Below are 18,324 nucleotides of genomic sequence, written 5' to 3' on the forward strand. Positions count from 1 at the left end.
TTGCAGCCATCACACTTGACCAATCAGAGGGACCAAGAAGCCCCTCCCACTGAAAGCTATTATACAGTCTTATGGTACAGCTATGTTTAATGTGTGCGTTGAGGACGCTTACGCTGCAGTTTTCTGGAGGCACGAACAGCTGTGTGATTTCTCCTCCGTGAACGCAGAAGATGTGCTTCATCTCTCCGGTGAAAATGTCCCAGATGATGACGGAGAAGTCGACGCCGCCGGACACCAGCGAGCGCTGATCGTAGCGCGGAGAGACCTGGTGTGGGTACAGCAGACACGTCACCTTGTGCCTGTGACCTCTGAGAGTGCGATGAGGAGGCCAGCCTACACACACACACACACGCACACACACACACAGATCAGTGCTTCATTCTAAATGAAGGAAAAACAACCAGAAATGTGCTGGTTATTGTCAGCATGTTGTTATGGGAGAGTGGAGCAGTGGCATCAAAAAAACATTATTCAGTAGAAAACACTGCTGCAGAATACTGTAATAATAATAATAATATTTTAAAAAATATATATATTTAATAACATATATATTCATACATACAGTACATATATATTAATAAAATAATATTAATCATAACAATTCCCTAATAATAATTATATATTCTATATATTGTTTCATATATTAATAATATATTAGTAATAGAATATATATATATATATATATATATATATATATATATATACATACATATATATATATATTCTATTACTAATATATATTAATGTATAATAATAATATAATATTAGTAGTATTAATAGCAATAATAGTGTTCTAAATACTGAGAGAGCAATGTAAAACAAAACAAGTAAATGGTTATTCTTATGTTCTTATATAATCCTCTAGAAAACACTGTTGCAGATAATACCGCTAATAATAATAATAATAATAATAATAATAATAAATAAAAATGTTTATAAATAACAAATACAAAATTAATATATTATTAATAATATATGACAATACTAACAATAATACAATGCATATATTATAATAAAATATATTCGTAATAATAATAATAATAATAGCATTACTTGTGTGCTAATCCTTGAGAAAAGCAAACAATAATAATAATAATAATAAATAAATAAAAATATGCTTACAAATAACAAATACAAAATTAATATAGAATATTAATATATGACAATACGAATAATAATATAATGCATATATTATAAAATATATTCGTAAAAATAATAAAAACAATAATTGTGTGCTAATCCTTGAGAAAAGCAAACAATAATAATACATTTAAATAATAAATATAAACATTTATGTATTGCAGATAATTGTTGCAGATAATGTTAATAATAGAATATAAGGAAAATATAATGAATGCAACATTAATAATACTAAAATATTAAATATTTTAATTACATTTAATATTAATAATAAAATTTAACTATAATAATAATAATAATAATTATTATTATTATTATTATTGTAAATAAATATGATAAATAATAAGCATGTTTATATATATTATTATTATTGTTGTAAATAAATATGATAAATAATAAGCATGTTTATATATATTATTATTATTATTATTATTGTAAATAAATATGATAAATAATAAGCATGTTTATATATATATATATATATATATATATATATATATATTAAAACCTAATATTTGTTAAAAATAATATATAACATTGTAAGCATTATTTTTGTTATTATGAAATACTAATAGCAATAAGACAGTCTCACCCCTGCGCAGCATGTGTTCTCCCTGCAGCAGCTGAACGATGGCCGTCTGTGTGGCAGGAACGAGTACGATGCTGCCGTCTTCTCGTCCACACACCATTCGGCCCTGAGACGGGATATACACGCTCGCCGTCACCTTAATGGGCTCACTAGAGCCGGGAAGGACACTCAGCTGGTCAATGATGCCGGCCGGAGACGGCATTAACTTATCAAAGGCCTCCTGCAGACTGATGCTGACCGACACCTGCAGCTCTGGAGGAGGAGACGGAGAGAAAAGCGTGTTATGAACATACAGCAGGACATAAATGAGTAACACTTTATAATAACCGCACGCTATGAATCATAAGGTAAGCATTAATAAATAGTCAGTTCATCCTTAATAAAGCATTGTCCCAACATTAATAGTCATTAGTAAGCAGTTTATAAATAAAATAAATATTTCTGAGTTCGGTATCCTTCTGTGTTTGTTTAACTTTCTGTTTGGAAGATAACTGAGTCTTTAACTCTCCTTTAGATGAGCTCACAAAGATATACTAAATGTTTTATAACTACCTGCCCTAATCATGAATTACAGCAGGAATATGTGTTAATAAAGCATTTATTACCACACTGAGCAACTATTATCATGTCTAAATAATATGATTTATAAATGCACATTTAAATAGTTTATTAATCACTTTCTAAATGATCTTATGAACCACTGACAACTCCTAAATAACATAATAATTTAAAAATGATAAATTGATCATTAATAAAGTATGAAAATACAATTATTAAACATTATAGATAAGCTCAAGAACAAAACATTTATAGCTGTATTTATAAACTGCTTACTAATGACTATTAATGTTGGAACAGTGCTTCATAAAGGATGAATTGACTATTTACTAATGCTTAATTAATGATTCATAGTGTGCAGTTATTATAAAGTGTTACCCATAAATGTATTTCTGTGCTGTTTGCAGTCAGTCTCTGTAATACTATACACGGACACAAGAGGGCAGTGTGTATACTGCAGTACTGAACACACACAGCAGAGGGCAACACTGAACTGATGCAAGAGGCTTTCAGATGCAGCCAGAGTCACACTCAACAAATCTACAGATCTATTACATCATGCATAGTTTATAATGAATACTGCCTAGTGCTTTTGGGAAATAGTACTTTGGATGCCACCGTGATTAACTGAATTTCAAAGATTATAATGCTTTAGTGTTATTACTTGCTCTTCCATTTTTCATGCGACCTCATTATAAGCATGTTTAACTCGGTCAAAATAATGTTACTAACTTCAGGAAACCACACAGCTGTTTTTCCACATTACTTCTGTTTTATACAAATGTTAAAAAAAGTGTGAAATTTAAAAAATATATATAGTTACAGCACTGTTTATATTCAGAGTTTGTGAAAATGGCTTAAAAATAGTTATAGCAATACTGTTATTAAAGAATAGATAAAATACTTTTTATATCATTGAGTTTATTTAAATAAGATTTAAAAAAATAATTACAATACTGTATATAATATTCAATATACATAATTTGTATTAAAAAATATATGTAATATAAATATATATATATATATATATATATATATATATATATATATATATATATATATATATATATAAATAATATATAATGCTAATAATATAATATTCAGGTTGTGAAAAATATATAATATAATATTCAAGTTTAAAAAAAAATAGTTACATTGATCGTTACAATATTTATAGCTTATGAAAAAGGCAAAATACAATGCCATTTATAATATTCAATTTGTGATTTTGTTTAAAATATTCACAATTTGTGCAAATAAAATTTAAAGTTACAATACTGTTTTAAAATTGTTACATTGATATTTACAATATTCAATTTGTGATTTTTTAAATAGTTACAATATTGTTTAAAATATTCAGTTTACGCAAAAAAAGTGAAAATATAATAATCAGTTTGTGAAAAAAAGTTGAAAAAAAAATGTAATTATTGTTTTTAATATTCAGAGCTTGTAAAAAATGAGAAAGAAATACAATACTGTATTATAACATTCAATTTGGGAAAATAATTTTAAATATTTTCAAGTTTCAAAGCTCATTTTTTGTAATGTGTGAAGTATACTATTCAGTTTATAAAATAATTCGATTTTTAAAATATATATAACAGTTAAAAAATATTCTCATGTTTATTTTTTTGTGTAAGCATAATAGCAAAATATTAAGTTTATTTTAAAAAAATAACTAATTATCAATTCCGTTTTTTTAATTGTCTTTTTGTTTTGTTTTTCTTTGTTGTTGTTTTTAGAAGTAAAATATTCAGTTTCTAAAATAATTATAATTTTTTTTAAATGTTTGTTGAATATAGTTTTATCCGAGTAAACGCGAGTGTTGAAGAGAGGTGTACCTGCGGCGGAGGACAGCGGCTGTAAGGGTGATGTTTCTGGGATGCTCCACACCGTCAGTCGCCCCGCAGAGTCGCCCTGGATCAGGAGTTTGTGGAACGGTTCTCTCCGTCCGAAGAAGAAGCATGTCACGGGCGGACAAATCAGGAGCTGCAGGAGACAGAAACATCAACATCCAGCAAACATCCAGAGCATCAACCTGAGTCTGCAGGCATTGATCTGACCGCTGAAGCCGCTGCTGAACTCTGAGCGATGTGTGCATGGAAGCTGTTAGACATGAGCTTCATCAGAGAAATCATCAGCTCATGCAGGATCATGGCTGAGGAACAGGGACATCAGCCATTTCTGTGATGATACAGACATACCGGAGGAAAACGGGCACAGAATGGAGTTGGTTTTTCACCACAATGAGTTACAGTTGATTTAAAGCTAGCGTTCTTCAAACTGGGGTCTGGGGACCCTCAGGGGCCCATAAGGGAGCGATAGGGGGTCTGTGGAAAAGTTTGGAGAACCACCAAAAAAAAAAAAGATTGGAATAAATAATTAAAATAAATGAAAATGCATAAATCATGAGATCAAAAATAAATGATAAAACAGATTAAATATTAAAAAGTAGATTAAAACAAATAAATAAATACAAAAATTAAGAAAGAAGAATAGGTTAAAATGCATAAATAAATTTAAAAAAGTAGATTAGAATAAATAAATAAATTGATTAAAGTACATTTAAAAAAATCAACTAAAATAAATACATTGATTAAATGTTAAAAAATCATTAAAATAATAATAATTAGCTTGAAATGTATAAATTATAAAAAGTTAATTTAAATAAATAAATAATAGATTTAAATAAATAGATTACAATAAATGAAAAACTGTCTAAAACGCAAAAATAATCAAAAAATAGATTACAATAAATTAAAAACAGATCAAAAAGCATAATAAAAAATTGAATAAAATACAAAAGATTTATCAAAATAAATAAATGAAAATAAGTAATACTAAGAATGAGAATAAAATAAATAAATAATACATTTATTATATAAAAATAAATAAAACCATTCTATTGTGGGTAGAAACATGATATAAATGAATACAAATGAAAATGTTCTCAAATATAATATTAATTTTTCACAATATAAATTGATCTTTATACATGAAAATACACAGTTGCCTTATACATTTTAAGTCCCTCAGATGATCATATTTGGGATTTTGTATCATCTAAAAGATTGGAAAAAATGTTTTCTTCATATAATCCTTCATATAAATTACTTAAAAATGTGAAATGATCCATCAAATAAAATAGTTTGCTTTGTTTCCGGTTGTTTTATAAGCAACACATTTTGCTGTTATCATTAAGCTAAACCTACATTATCACTCATACACTGTGATATATGCATGGCCACAAAAAGTATGTTAAAAGTAATAATATTATTTAAAATAAATACTAAATAAAAATTCAGAATTAGGTTCTGTGCGAATTAATCTGGTGTGAAAAACTGCGATTTTTAAGAGATTTTACATTCGTTCATACAAGATGTTTCAATGTAAAATTCCTTTTTGTGTTTTACCACGTCATGTGTCTGAAGTGGTATGAATTGAAGTGGAAATGACCATTTTAAATTGATAAATGCATCATATAATATTGATGTATATCCTTTGAATTTTCAAGGCTATCCTCCTGTATTGAGAACAGTGCAAAGTTCCACCATTGAGCTTTCATTGATAAACACACACGCTAAAACATGCTGAACACACACCCAAAAAACACAGAAAGATCAGCTGAAGACAACCAGAGAGTGACACACTTCATATAACTCTAATAATATTACATTTATAATATTATTGAATAAAAATAAAAAAGGTAATTGTGACTTTTCTTGCAATTGTGAGTTTACAACTTGTATTTCTAAGTTATTTATTAAGTTATAAAGTTAGAATTGAGTGATATAAAGTTACAATTCTGAGAAATAAAGTCAGAAGTTCAAGAAATAAACTCAATTCTGATCATTTTTCTCACAATTGTGAGCTTATATCTCTGTGAAAATAAATTTAGAATTGTAAGATATAAATACACAATTGTAAGAAAAAGGTGCCAGAATTGTGAGTTTATTTCTTAAAATTCTGACTTTTTTTTTTTTTTTGCAATTTTGAGTTTATCTCACAATTCTGAAAAAAGTCACACAACTGCATGAAAAGTCTGAATTGCAAGTTTATTTCATGCAGTTCTGAGAAATAAAAAATCTGAATTGTGAAATAAAAAATGTCATAGTCAATTACGTTTTTGTTTTTTTTATTCAGTGTTGGAAACGGGCTTCCATCAAGACCAAATCGGCACCTTTTAATTAAATGCATCAGTCTAAAACAAGCTGAAGCGACTGTAAAGAAGCTCTGGGACTTTGCATGCATCTTCACACCATGTGAAGACCAATGAGGGAAGTCAATGATTGGTCGTTTTTAGTGGGAGGAGCATGAGACTTAGCGAATCAAAGTGAGTGACTATTAGACAGACAGCAAAAGAGAGGCAGGAACTCCACAGGAAGCTCTCAAGACATCCAATCATATTCACACATGCAAAATATATGCAATTACTTATTTTTACAAATCTCAAAATAAAATAGATAATGTCAAAATTAAATCTTGCATATTGTGTGATATTATTATGCGTCGAGAGCTTCCTCGCCCCTGCGTCTCGCTGTCAGTTAGGCTTACTGGTGCCTCTAGAGGCCGCTGGATGTATTGCAATTCAGGAGTGTAGAGCTCCGGATCACAAGCGCTGTCAGGAAGATGCACCACAACACACTGCCCCTCCCACCCCTCCTCCAGCTGGGCCAGGGGCAACAACAGACAGAGAGCAAATCATAAAGACATCAAACATGGCACAAATAACACACAAACAGACTGCAGACGGACAAGAACACAGACAGAACACAAACTAAAAACATAAACCACCGTTCAAAAGTTTGGGGGTTTAACTTAACATACAAAACTACCAGATCATAACATATAATCATTGCAGTAAATAGTGTTCACCGTCTGTCTGATTACACGTCATTAACTAACTGCACAAATTTTACTGTATATTTCTGCCATATGGACATCAACTTGAGATAATCACCACTGATAAGCTGTTACTAAATATAATGTAGAAACTTTAACTTGAGCAGTAAATCAGTATATTATTATGATTTCTGAAGATCATGTGACACTGAAGACTGCAGTAATGATGCTGAAAATACAGCTGCAGATCACAGAAATAAATTACAGTTTAACACATATTCACATAGAAAACATATATTTTAAATTGTAATAATATTTCTATATTTTTACTATATTTTTCATCAAATATATGCAGCCTTGGTGAGCAGAAGAGACTTCTCTCAAAAACCATTAAAAACCCCACCAACCTTTGAACAGCAGTGTTTTTATAAAGAAACTGAACTTAAACACACAGGACATTTAATGCTCTATGCTTGGCTCAAAGATTAACTAATCTTTAAAGTCACATGAAATCAAAACTGACTCTATTTAAGTTCTTAATTCATGTTCCTGATTCATCAGTGATGTTAAATGAAAAGGTCTGTTTTCGTAAACTTGCATTACAACGTAATAACTTGTACTTTTGATCCTCTCAAGACACCTATAATGTCCATTTTCTACATTTGACTGAATCTGAAGAGATGTTTGTAAAGTACGATTGAGTATACAGTTGTTTACACACACTCTGCTTCCTCGTGTGTGTATGTATCTGACCTGTTTGTCGGCGTGGTCCGCTATGCTGTACACCAGAGGAGGGATCGAACCCTCAGTCTTCTTTCCCACATTGCTGCGGAATTGTTCGCTCGCTGGGAGACAGCTGAAACACACACAGACTGATTAGTAGTAGAAGTTTAACAGTGTGTAGATCTGACTAGGGATGCACAATATTATCGGACCGATATGGGAATCAACCGATAATGGCTTTAAATGTAAATATCGGCATTGGCCCAATATGAAAAATTTTGCCGATATGTCTTGCCGATAAGAGGATTAACTCACGTGTGCTAGTGATTAGATCACGTCAGCACTTTGGCTCATTCTTGAAGCAAAGTTTAGCCTGAAAATGGTGATTGGATTAACTGTTTTGGATCGCTGCATTTTAACTCAGAATGCACAGAATGACCCCTTCGGTGTGTGATCAAAAAAAATCACAAACATGACACTTAAATAAATAATTTTATACATACTGATTTATTCATTAATGTGTAATATGTTATATTATTTTAAACAAATTATGAGTAAAACATTTTTACAACTCTTTTGCTTTAGACCATAAAATAAAATGTTAAGGTTACCACTGCATCCTTCTGAGAAAAAAATGCAGTGATGAATATATAGTTTATATATAGTTAATTTCAAATCTTCAATGTACTGTCATTATACAAGAGCTTTATTATGGTTTATTTAATTCTAACAAATAAGTTATTGTTAAAAACTAACCAAAATTTAAAATAATTATATATCGGTATACAGTATATATCGGCCACAATGAGTTTTTATTATCGGCATATCAGATATCGGCAACATCGTGCATCCCTAGATCTGTCCTGACAGTTTTTGTTTTAATGTGTGTGGTCATTAGCTGGAAAAGTGTTTTTCTGTGAGTTTCTTATCATTTGTAATGTGTAGGTGCTTTGTTGGTGTGTGAAATTTTAATGGTTATATGTATATAGAATATAAACAATAACTACAATATAAATATAATAACATTTTGCAATTTAATAATTACACTAAGCCATATCAGGATTTATTTTGATTAATTGTGCAGCTGGAGTATCTGTTGTGCTGTTGCATTACCTGGCCGGTAGTTTGTAAATGTAGCTGCAACCATCTTCAGTCCAGATTATGACTTTATCCGCAGCGATGAATTCTCCTCCGACCCACGACTGATTGTTCTCGCTCGAGACCGAGCACAGCAGGGAGAAATCACCCGCATCAAACACCTGCAGCACAGATCGGTATAACTCAAACCATGATGTGAAGCACAACAGCACAACCTCATAATCGCACACACTCACCCTCCAGTACTTCGAACACACCACCAGCAGCGAGAGCTGTGTGAACGTGCAGAACGAGATGCTCTGGCAGCCCTGACAGTAGATGGGCTTCGACTCTTCCTCAAACACAGGGTCCAGATCCTGCGGGAAACACACACGCTTTCATTCTCCAGGACACACACATTCTGTTCATCTAAATGGGGTTTCTGTGCAGAACATGTGTTTATTGACATGTACGGTTGAGCTGAACTGTTCACCTGCATCCTGCTGACGTCAGCAGTGATGATCCACACCTTAAGAATCCCAGTGACAGACACGGCCACCACTGTGTCCTCTGAAACACACACACACACTTTAAATGGTGAGAAACCTCCAGATTGAGAGTAATTATGGGCTGTAGTTAAAGGATTATTACTCAACTAAATCTCTACGGACACCAAAACTATTATACTTGGATTATACTATTATTATGGATTTTAAATGTGTAATTTAAGTAATTTTGTTTGAAGATTAATTTTTTTTGTCCATTAGATAGTAGCTTGCAAGTGCACAATGAATTTTTGAATAAAATAATAATAATAATAAAAATCACATTCTCTTTAATTATTTACATATAAATGCATTCTAAATAGGTCATTTTTAAATTAAAAAAATCAATTAACTTTTTTTTATTTGTAATTTAATTAATTTAGTTAGTAGATTAAAATTTTTGCTAGTAGCTTTCAAGTGTGAAATTATTTTATTGGCAGTTGTGAAACTGTGTGTTACTTTCAATATAGATATTTAACTTCTATGGGCACCAAAACTGAATTTGCACTATAATTTTAAAACTTTTAAGTATACAATACGCATTTAAAAAAAACATTATTTTAATTTATATATTTCTTAATAAGTAAATAAATTGTAAATAGGGCATTTTTTAATTAAATAATTAATTTAAATTTGTAAATGTATTTTTTAATTTTTAATTTAAGGAATTTAGTTGGTAGATTTTAATTTTATGGCCATTTGCTAGTAGCTTAAAAGTGTGCAGCATTGTTTTTTTTTGCAGTTTGAAATTTAAATGACATTTAAGACCAAAACTGCATTTCAACTAGGGGTGTACAATATTGAAAAAAATGATATCTCAATATTTTGGGGGATTTTTTTGATAACAATAATTAGACGATATTTTGCCGAGTGTGTTATTGTGCTGATATCTGACTACCGTGGACAGCTGCAGTTATTCTTCATATTCTGTGTGGTCAGTTCACATTAGTGATAGAAATTCATCTTTTCATAGAAGTTTAAATTTAATTTTACCTTTTATGGGCAATTTTACCTTTAATAAAGCCTTTTTTTTCTAAAAGTGTGCATCTTTTGAGTCAAATTGTTACATTTAATCAGTCAATTAGAATAATTAGACATTTAGGCTGTTATCAAACAAATGAAATCAGTTTCAACTAAATTAATATTTGCAGAAGATGCTTCTGAAGTGGCATATTTACACACTGTTTAATGCCGCTCATGGAGTGCTTTAACCTGCAGTTGCAAATGCATAATGTTTTGATATTTTAAACATAAAACATTGAATACTGATATTTGAAATTATTTTAAAAATGAAAAGATACTTTAAATGTGAAATTCAGCAAGTCACTGTTAATAAGTGAGTCATTGCGCTTGAACCGAATCATTTAAACCGTTGATTCATTCAGGAACAAAACACCATCATGTTGCTCAGAGACACAAAACAGTGCTGTGACTGTGTTTGGAATTATTTTTTGTTGGTGAAATGCAGCAAAAACAGGAAATATGGTGTCTAAAACGGAAGTCTCTTAATGTTAACTTATTATTTTGAACTGTTGTATAAAATCAATATCACATTTTTAACCATGCTTATTTTTAACTATTTTCTGCCCTCATATCTTGAATTGTGATCATTCTTAATGCATTTTAATAGACTGAATCATGCAGTGAAAAACCACTCTAAAGGCACACGTGCACTGTTTAACCCACTAAGCTTCATCACGTAATGTATGCGCGAGCTCTGTAGAGGTGTTTTGTTTGGTTTTTGCTAAATATTCGATAATGTCAAATTGCACATCGTTAAAACAACAATTACGATATTATCGCAGACGATATATATAATCGCACACCCCTAATTTCCACTTTTTTTTTTACTTTTAGAACTTCACATCTGTACACATTCCCCTTTCTTGTTATAAAATGAGATGAAATAATTGTTAGTGGTTATCGACAGTACGTCACAGATGTCATAAACATTAGCTATAATCCTGAAATGCATCACGTGCTCAGTCACGTGTCAAAACAGCCGCGGTTACCTTGCGTGCGATGCGAGCGAATGATGCTCATGGAACTGATCCAGTCAGGCGAAATCTTAGACACGAGCGAGTAAAGGACCTCTAGACTGGTGGCGTCCACTACAAGGATTTCTGGGTAATGTCCATGACACAGAAGACGCCCCTCCCTCTGTGTGCCGATGGTGAACTGATAAAACTGTACAAAAGAGAGACAGTTTTAAGAAAATAAATTCAATGTTTTATTTTTTCTTAAATCTAAAAATGTAAGAACATTTCTTTTAAAAAGACATGGTTTGTGTTAGTCTTTAGCATTTATAATAATAATATTTTTAATAAATATACCTATTTTTAAATGTGACCCAGGAGTACAAAACCAGTCATAACGGTCAATAAATAATATTTCCATTGATGTATGGTTTGTTAGGATCGGACAATATTTGAAAATCTGGAATCTGAGGGAGCAAAAAAATCTAAATATTGAGAAAATCTCCTTTAAAGTTGTTCAAATGAAGTTCTTAGCAATGCATATTACTAATCAAAAATTAAGTTTTGATATATTTACGGTAAGAAATTTACAAAATATTTTCATGGAACATTATCTTTTTTTAATATCCTACTGATTTTTGGCATATTTTGACTCATGCAATGTATTGTTGTCTATTGCTACAGATATACCTGTGTTACTGATGACTGCTTTTGTGCTGCAGGGTCACATATATGATTTATGATTATAAGTTGTTTATAGCAGAATATCTATTACTCCAATGCAGTCTTGATCAGCGAGTGTTGATTCATAAATAAATTATGTTTTATTTTTTCTTAGTTCTAAAATTGTAAAAACATTTTTTTAGATGTGTGGTTTGCATAAAAATAATATATTAATAGTAGTGCTGTCAAAACAATTGATCGTAGCCATAATAAAAGTTTTTGTTTACATAATATATGTGTGCTGTGTATATTTATTATTTATATGTAAATACAATCACATGCATGTATATATTTAAGAAAAATATATGTTTATATATTAAATATATTTATATATAATATAAAATATAAGAATATAAATATAGGAATGTATATGCATGTAAATATTTCCAAAATATATGCTGTATGTGAATGTATGTATATATACATAATAAATATACACAGCACACACACATATATTATGTAAACAAAAACTTTTATTTTGGATTCGATTAATCGTTTGACAGCACTAATTAATATATTATTTTTATACATTAAATTATACATTGCACATATAATTTTTTTAAATACATGGTCCTTGGCCTTTTGTTAGCTGATCTTATGACTGAGGAATGTTTTCTGTCTTGTAAATGTGCATTTAAGTAGGTCCTTATTTCAATAAGTATGTGTGTAAATGTGTGTTACCTGTATTCCAGTGTGTGCACAGGCCAGTTTGGTGAACTCAATACAGCGCCCATCATTGACGTCCCATAAACACATTTCCCTGTGACAAACACAAAAGACGTCTCGGGTGAAGCTGCTAACATTTAATGTGCAGAAACACACATTTCGCTGTCTGAACACACTGTTATCTTACAGCTTAAAAAGCCCATGATAAGCTCTCTCTCTCACCCGCTTTCAGAGGCGCTGACGAGGTATTGTTTGTCGCTTCCTGCGCTGGCCTTGGACAGACAGGTGACAGAAGCCGTGTGTCCGAACAGCAGAGCGCGAGGATTGATCTAAACACACAGAAATTCATCCGGAGTGATTATTATCCTTCTTGACATTCCAGCCCATGGAAGACGGTCAGTCATATCGCAGTAAATGAGTGAATTATGGGTGAACTGGCCCTTTAAAGAAAAACAAGCCACGTGTGGCCTCGCCGTGACCTCTCACCTCCAGCTCTGAGGTCATGTCCCAGATGCAGATCTGTCCATAATGGCAGCCGGTGATGATGGTGGCCAGATCGTCCATCACCAGCAGGCTGGAGATGCAGTGAGTGGGCGCATTGCGGCCCCACAGAACTATGGGTAATACCAGACTGTTTCCTGACATGTTCTCTGTGATACTGAAAAGAGAGAGACAACAAAAGAAAACAGTAATCATACACAACCAATGCATGTTGGGAACTCCAGAAAAAACTAAAATGAGGAAGTGGAATAACTGGCCTAGATGAACAAACAAATATTTCTTTTATAATAATTTTTTATAATATATATATATATATATATATATAAATAATGATTTTTTTTCTAAAGAATCAGTTTATTTAATAAATATTGATTTTTTTTATTTTTTTTTTTTTTTTTTTTTAACACCATATCAGAAGCAAATACTTTTTGTAGTAGAAATTAAAATCCTCAAAAACATAATTTAACAATTTATCAAACATAACAATATTTTCCTTGCAACAACATTTTTTTAAAAATTCAGCAATCCCAATATAAACTTTTTTTTTTTATATATTTTATATTTTCCTAGTAGAATGATTTCAGAAATGTCCATGAATTAAATTTCTGAGAAAAAAAAAACAACAACATTTATTTATATAATTGAAAGCAGAATGCTCCAATAAAATATGTTTTAAGGTCATTGCATTTTCATCCTAAATTTTCGAATGTTAAAAAATAACTATGACCTCACATTGTGTCAATCACGTTTACACACTGCCTCTGAAACCTTTTGTTCGATTTTCTGCATTTTCGCATCCATAGCAAGCATTTTGAAGACGAATACGAAAATTTCGTACTCGGTTCGTACTAAGGAACTTTATAGTCAAGGAAACCAAATACTTCACCCTAAAAAATAACATACAAGTAATTAAAATGTGACCAATTCATTCATAACAGTTTCAGATATTTATGATTATTGACTCCAGATGTTTGGACACTAGCATACTACTCATACTATACTATTCCTGCAGTATACAGTATGCATACTACAACTTGTACACTACAGCAAATTCTCTAAATGCACAGAATACATGAAAGAACAGAGAGCACGTTTCCAACTGGAGCAAAAGAATGGATAATGATTGACAAACATCTCAGATTAACCTCAAACTGACCAAAAAATCTATCAAAATCAATATCCGTCCCTTAAAACAACATACAGAAGTTCTTAAGTTCAAACTCTTTCATTTGATGAAGGGATCAACATCTGATATTATGAGTGCAGCACAATTGTAAATGGAATTAGTAATTAAAATCACTCTAGAACGGAAGCAGAATTGAGTGCTTGTTACGTAACGCACTGAAAAATGGACATCAATGATTCTGACTGTAAGTACTATTGAACACTTCTATAAGCGCTAGTCGAATAAAACACCACAGATCACGCTTTCAACATTAACCACTGCTGCTAGCTTGTGTTATGAATGAGAAACCGGATTTATTACACCATAATTGTAATCCAAGATCATTTGTATAAATTATAAAATACAACATTACTGGATTTACCAAAGAGTGTCAGAATTAAATGAGAATTCAGCAAGCAATCGCTCATTTGTATTGCTATAAATAATGCAGATTATTAAGAACACATGACTTTAAATCCATCAAAACTATTCAAACTAAGAGGAAAGAAATGCAGAAAGCAGACTGACTTTACCTGACATGCTTATGTCTCCTCGGATTAAACCTGAGTCTGTGAAACACTTTCACTAAAGGACCCAGCTTCATCCTGAAAGCATTCCTCTGCTAGAAACAATAAGCTCTGCCGTCTCTCTCGGACTCACAGACTCTCACAACACAACAGCAGACGAATCAAACCAAACCCTTTCAGAGCAATCAATGAGCGTTCATCCATACAGACAGACACAGATCGGAAAACAACCAATGAACTCAACAGAATCACCAGAACAACAATATGCACAAATATCAGCTGGTTTAGACATAAAGAGCATTCAACAGAAGTCTGTCTGTACAAAAAGCATCTGTTTTGGTGAAATTTAAGTCAACTTTTTAACAAATCACCAGTCATGCACAATCAAATAACACCTTTAATAAAAGGCAGTACAAACAAACTGCTGCTAAGTGTGCAATGCAGTGCTAAATCTATTATAAAACCATTAAAAACAAAGCCAAATTGATATTAGCATCCACTTCCTCAATACAATCTGACTGATGCATAAGTGGCATTAATATCAAGGCCTGCTGGTTACTATACGGTGACATTCACGTTAAATAAATGAGATATACGGTATGCAACCAGCAAAACACTGCATGAATCAATGAGAAAGTTAAAAATCAAAACAGCTGATTCATTAGAAATACTCAACTTATTTGGGTTGAAAAACACCTGTCTGAACATTATGAGCTGCATAAATGCCATATATGTGTGTAGTGTTCATGCACCTGCTGTGTATGGATGTAGGAGTGTATCATATGCATGTATGTAATGTGTATATGTTTGTGTATGATATACATGTGTGTATATTGACCTCAATCATTATAATGTGACAGCGCGGCTCTATCAGTGTCCGGTCGCGGGACAGATTAAATGTCGGTGTGTTTTACTCACCGGAGCCGCTCTTTATCGTCTCATATTCGTTCTGTCGTTGATTTTATGAAAATATCGCAGTAATGCGCGTTAATTCCGCAGCAGCTCACTGATCAGCTGACGGGAACACGCTCGTGCGTCATTGCGTCACGCGGTGACGTCCCCGCCGTGAAGGCCTCTGCTGCCCCCCCCCCGGTCTGCCTTCATCACATAAACAATGTGTGACTTTATAATAATGTCTCCAGATAAATAATGCATCTTCACTATCATACACTATATGGACAAAAGTATTGGGTCACCCCCTTCTAATGAACAGGTTTGGCTACTTTAGTCATTTATATGAGTATAAATCTTAATGTTTATGCATATAATGATATTCTAGGGAATTGTGTGTTTTTAATGTTATAGCAACAGTTTGGCCAGAACCCTTTTCTATTCTAACATGACAGTGTCTCTGTGTATAAGACACGCTTCAGAAAGACATGATTGATTGAGTCAGTGAGGAAGAACTTGACTTTGTGACTTTATACGTATATTCTTAACTGCATGATTATTTTCATGAAAATAATTATTTTACTATTTTTTTTAACAACAACAACAAAAATACTGAAAAACAACATGAACACTTTATAACATTCCAGAGATGTTAAATGAGGTGAAAAGTTCTGCAATAAAAAAACAAAGAAATAACAATGTAGTTGATCATTGTTTGTTTATTGAGCACTTATAAGATGCAGAACCTGATTTATAACAACATATTACAGAACTGAGATGCAGTTATACAGTTTTAATATAGTCCCCTATTGTTTTCAGTGCAGAACAATGTTATAAATGGGACAAAACACCCAGATTACATTTAAAATTGATAATTGTCACAAATTATCATACCAGTTTAAAAGAACAATTTATGACAGAATTACATCCTAAATTAATATAGCTATAGATATATATTAAAGAACAATGTTATAAATTGTGTGATAAACCCCAAAAACATCTGAATTTGATTACTGTCACAGATTATCATGAGAACATAACTAAGATGAAGGATAAAGGCTAAATTAAATATATATATGATGGAAGCACAGCCTACTTTTTTAATTGAAATAATTACAGGTTTGACATGAAAAATGTAATAATGTCATGTTAATATCAAACATGAGTATAAATGATGTGTTGTACAAAGCACCTGGTTGTTTAGAGAGTATTTCAAGTATTAGTAGTAAAAACAAATGAGAGCTTATTTTATATAAACGTGCTACAGACGGACGTCTTTGACCGTTGTGCTTTTTCTCTGATTTTTCAGCATCTTGCTGCTTTTTAGCATCTCGCTCCTCAAGTACTATATTTTAAAACAAAGTGTTATAAACTTATTAACGTTAAAAGTTATTTTCCATTTCAGTGCACTGCGTCTTGCATTTTTAAAAATGAAAAATGTGTTAAATATAAAGTACTAAAATTATTACATTTATAATAAAATAATATAATTATTATTTTAAGAAATATCGCATGTTTTTATTTAAACAGTAAACCTCTTTTCTGCAGAACTTTGGTTGCCAAAAATAAAAGGAATTGTTCAATTTAAATTTGATTACATTAAATGGTTCATTTTATGCCTTAATTTGGTTACGACTGTTTTTGATCATACATTTGTATTTAATCATAAATTCAGAAAAATTTAAAGACAACACAAAATTTCTGAAAAAAATTAAAGATTTCTATTATTGCAAAAATTTTATTAAATTCTTAATTATAAAAAAAACTTTTATGAATTCAATTGATTAGACATGCTTTTTTAATAAAAATTTAAGTGAACAAATTTGAGGCCCTAAAAATGTCATTTTTGTTCAAGTTGTAATAAATTGTTGTTAAAGCAACTACATGTAAGTTTTTTACCTTGAAATATCAGTTTCAAAGTCATTGCAATGCTACACTGACTTCTAATAAGACAAACGGCTTCTGTTTCTTTTCTACAAAACATTAGACATGTTTTTTCATTACTAAAATGTAGTTCAGCCATTAATCAGAATCCATTAAAATGGAAAAAATAAAGCTGATTTTATACGGCTGTATACACCGTTAAAAAAGTTAGTATTGAACAACCATGATGTCTACACAGCGCAAAAAAAAGTCAATAAACTAATAAAAATAATGAAAATCTTAATATAGAAAAAATTAAGCCATTAAGCCTTTATCTGTTTTCAACAAACTGTCCATTACCCTCATGAATCATAAACTGTCTAACATCTATGCTTAATGTCCGTGCACCACTATAAAAAATTTTTTTTTGAAGTTGTAAACATAAAAAAAAAAACCTACTAGAGTACTTTTTTTTAAAAAGAAAAAACTATTACAGTCTTTCTACTTCAAAATGTTATGCTTAATTCACTATTACTCA

At 31.1% G+C, this 18,324-nt stretch overlaps 1 protein-coding gene across 1 annotated transcript in view; it reads right to left on the reverse strand.

The window, feature by feature from the left end:
* The window catches only part of LOC306856016 (WD repeat-containing protein 7-like), a 102,596-nt gene extending 86,548 nt beyond the window's left edge, over nucleotides 1–16,048 (reverse strand). The window contains exons 1-12 of the mRNA XM_079394974.1: nucleotides 15,951–16,048; nucleotides 13,326–13,497; nucleotides 13,062–13,168; nucleotides 12,855–12,933; nucleotides 11,487–11,661; nucleotides 9,423–9,499; nucleotides 9,187–9,306; nucleotides 8,966–9,111; nucleotides 7,883–7,985; nucleotides 4,129–4,276; nucleotides 1,733–1,981; nucleotides 113–333 (exon numbers count right to left, since the gene is read on the reverse strand). Coding sequence (XP_079251100.1) covers nucleotides 113–333; nucleotides 1,733–1,981; nucleotides 4,129–4,276; nucleotides 7,883–7,985; nucleotides 8,966–9,111; nucleotides 9,187–9,306; nucleotides 9,423–9,499; nucleotides 11,487–11,661; nucleotides 12,855–12,933; nucleotides 13,062–13,168; nucleotides 13,326–13,484 — 1,584 coding nt within the window. The 5' untranslated portion in view covers nucleotides 13,485–13,497; nucleotides 15,951–16,048. The remainder of the gene's footprint in view (nucleotides 1–112; nucleotides 334–1,732; nucleotides 1,982–4,128; nucleotides 4,277–7,882; nucleotides 7,986–8,965; nucleotides 9,112–9,186; nucleotides 9,307–9,422; nucleotides 9,500–11,486; nucleotides 11,662–12,854; nucleotides 12,934–13,061; nucleotides 13,169–13,325; nucleotides 13,498–15,950) is intronic.
* Nucleotides 16,049–18,324: the final 2,276 nt, after the last annotated feature.

This window comes from Barbus barbus (assembly GCF_936440315.1).
Source record: "Barbus barbus genome assembly, chromosome: 36".
Taxonomy (NCBI): Eukaryota; Metazoa; Chordata; class Actinopteri; order Cypriniformes; family Cyprinidae; genus Barbus; species Barbus barbus.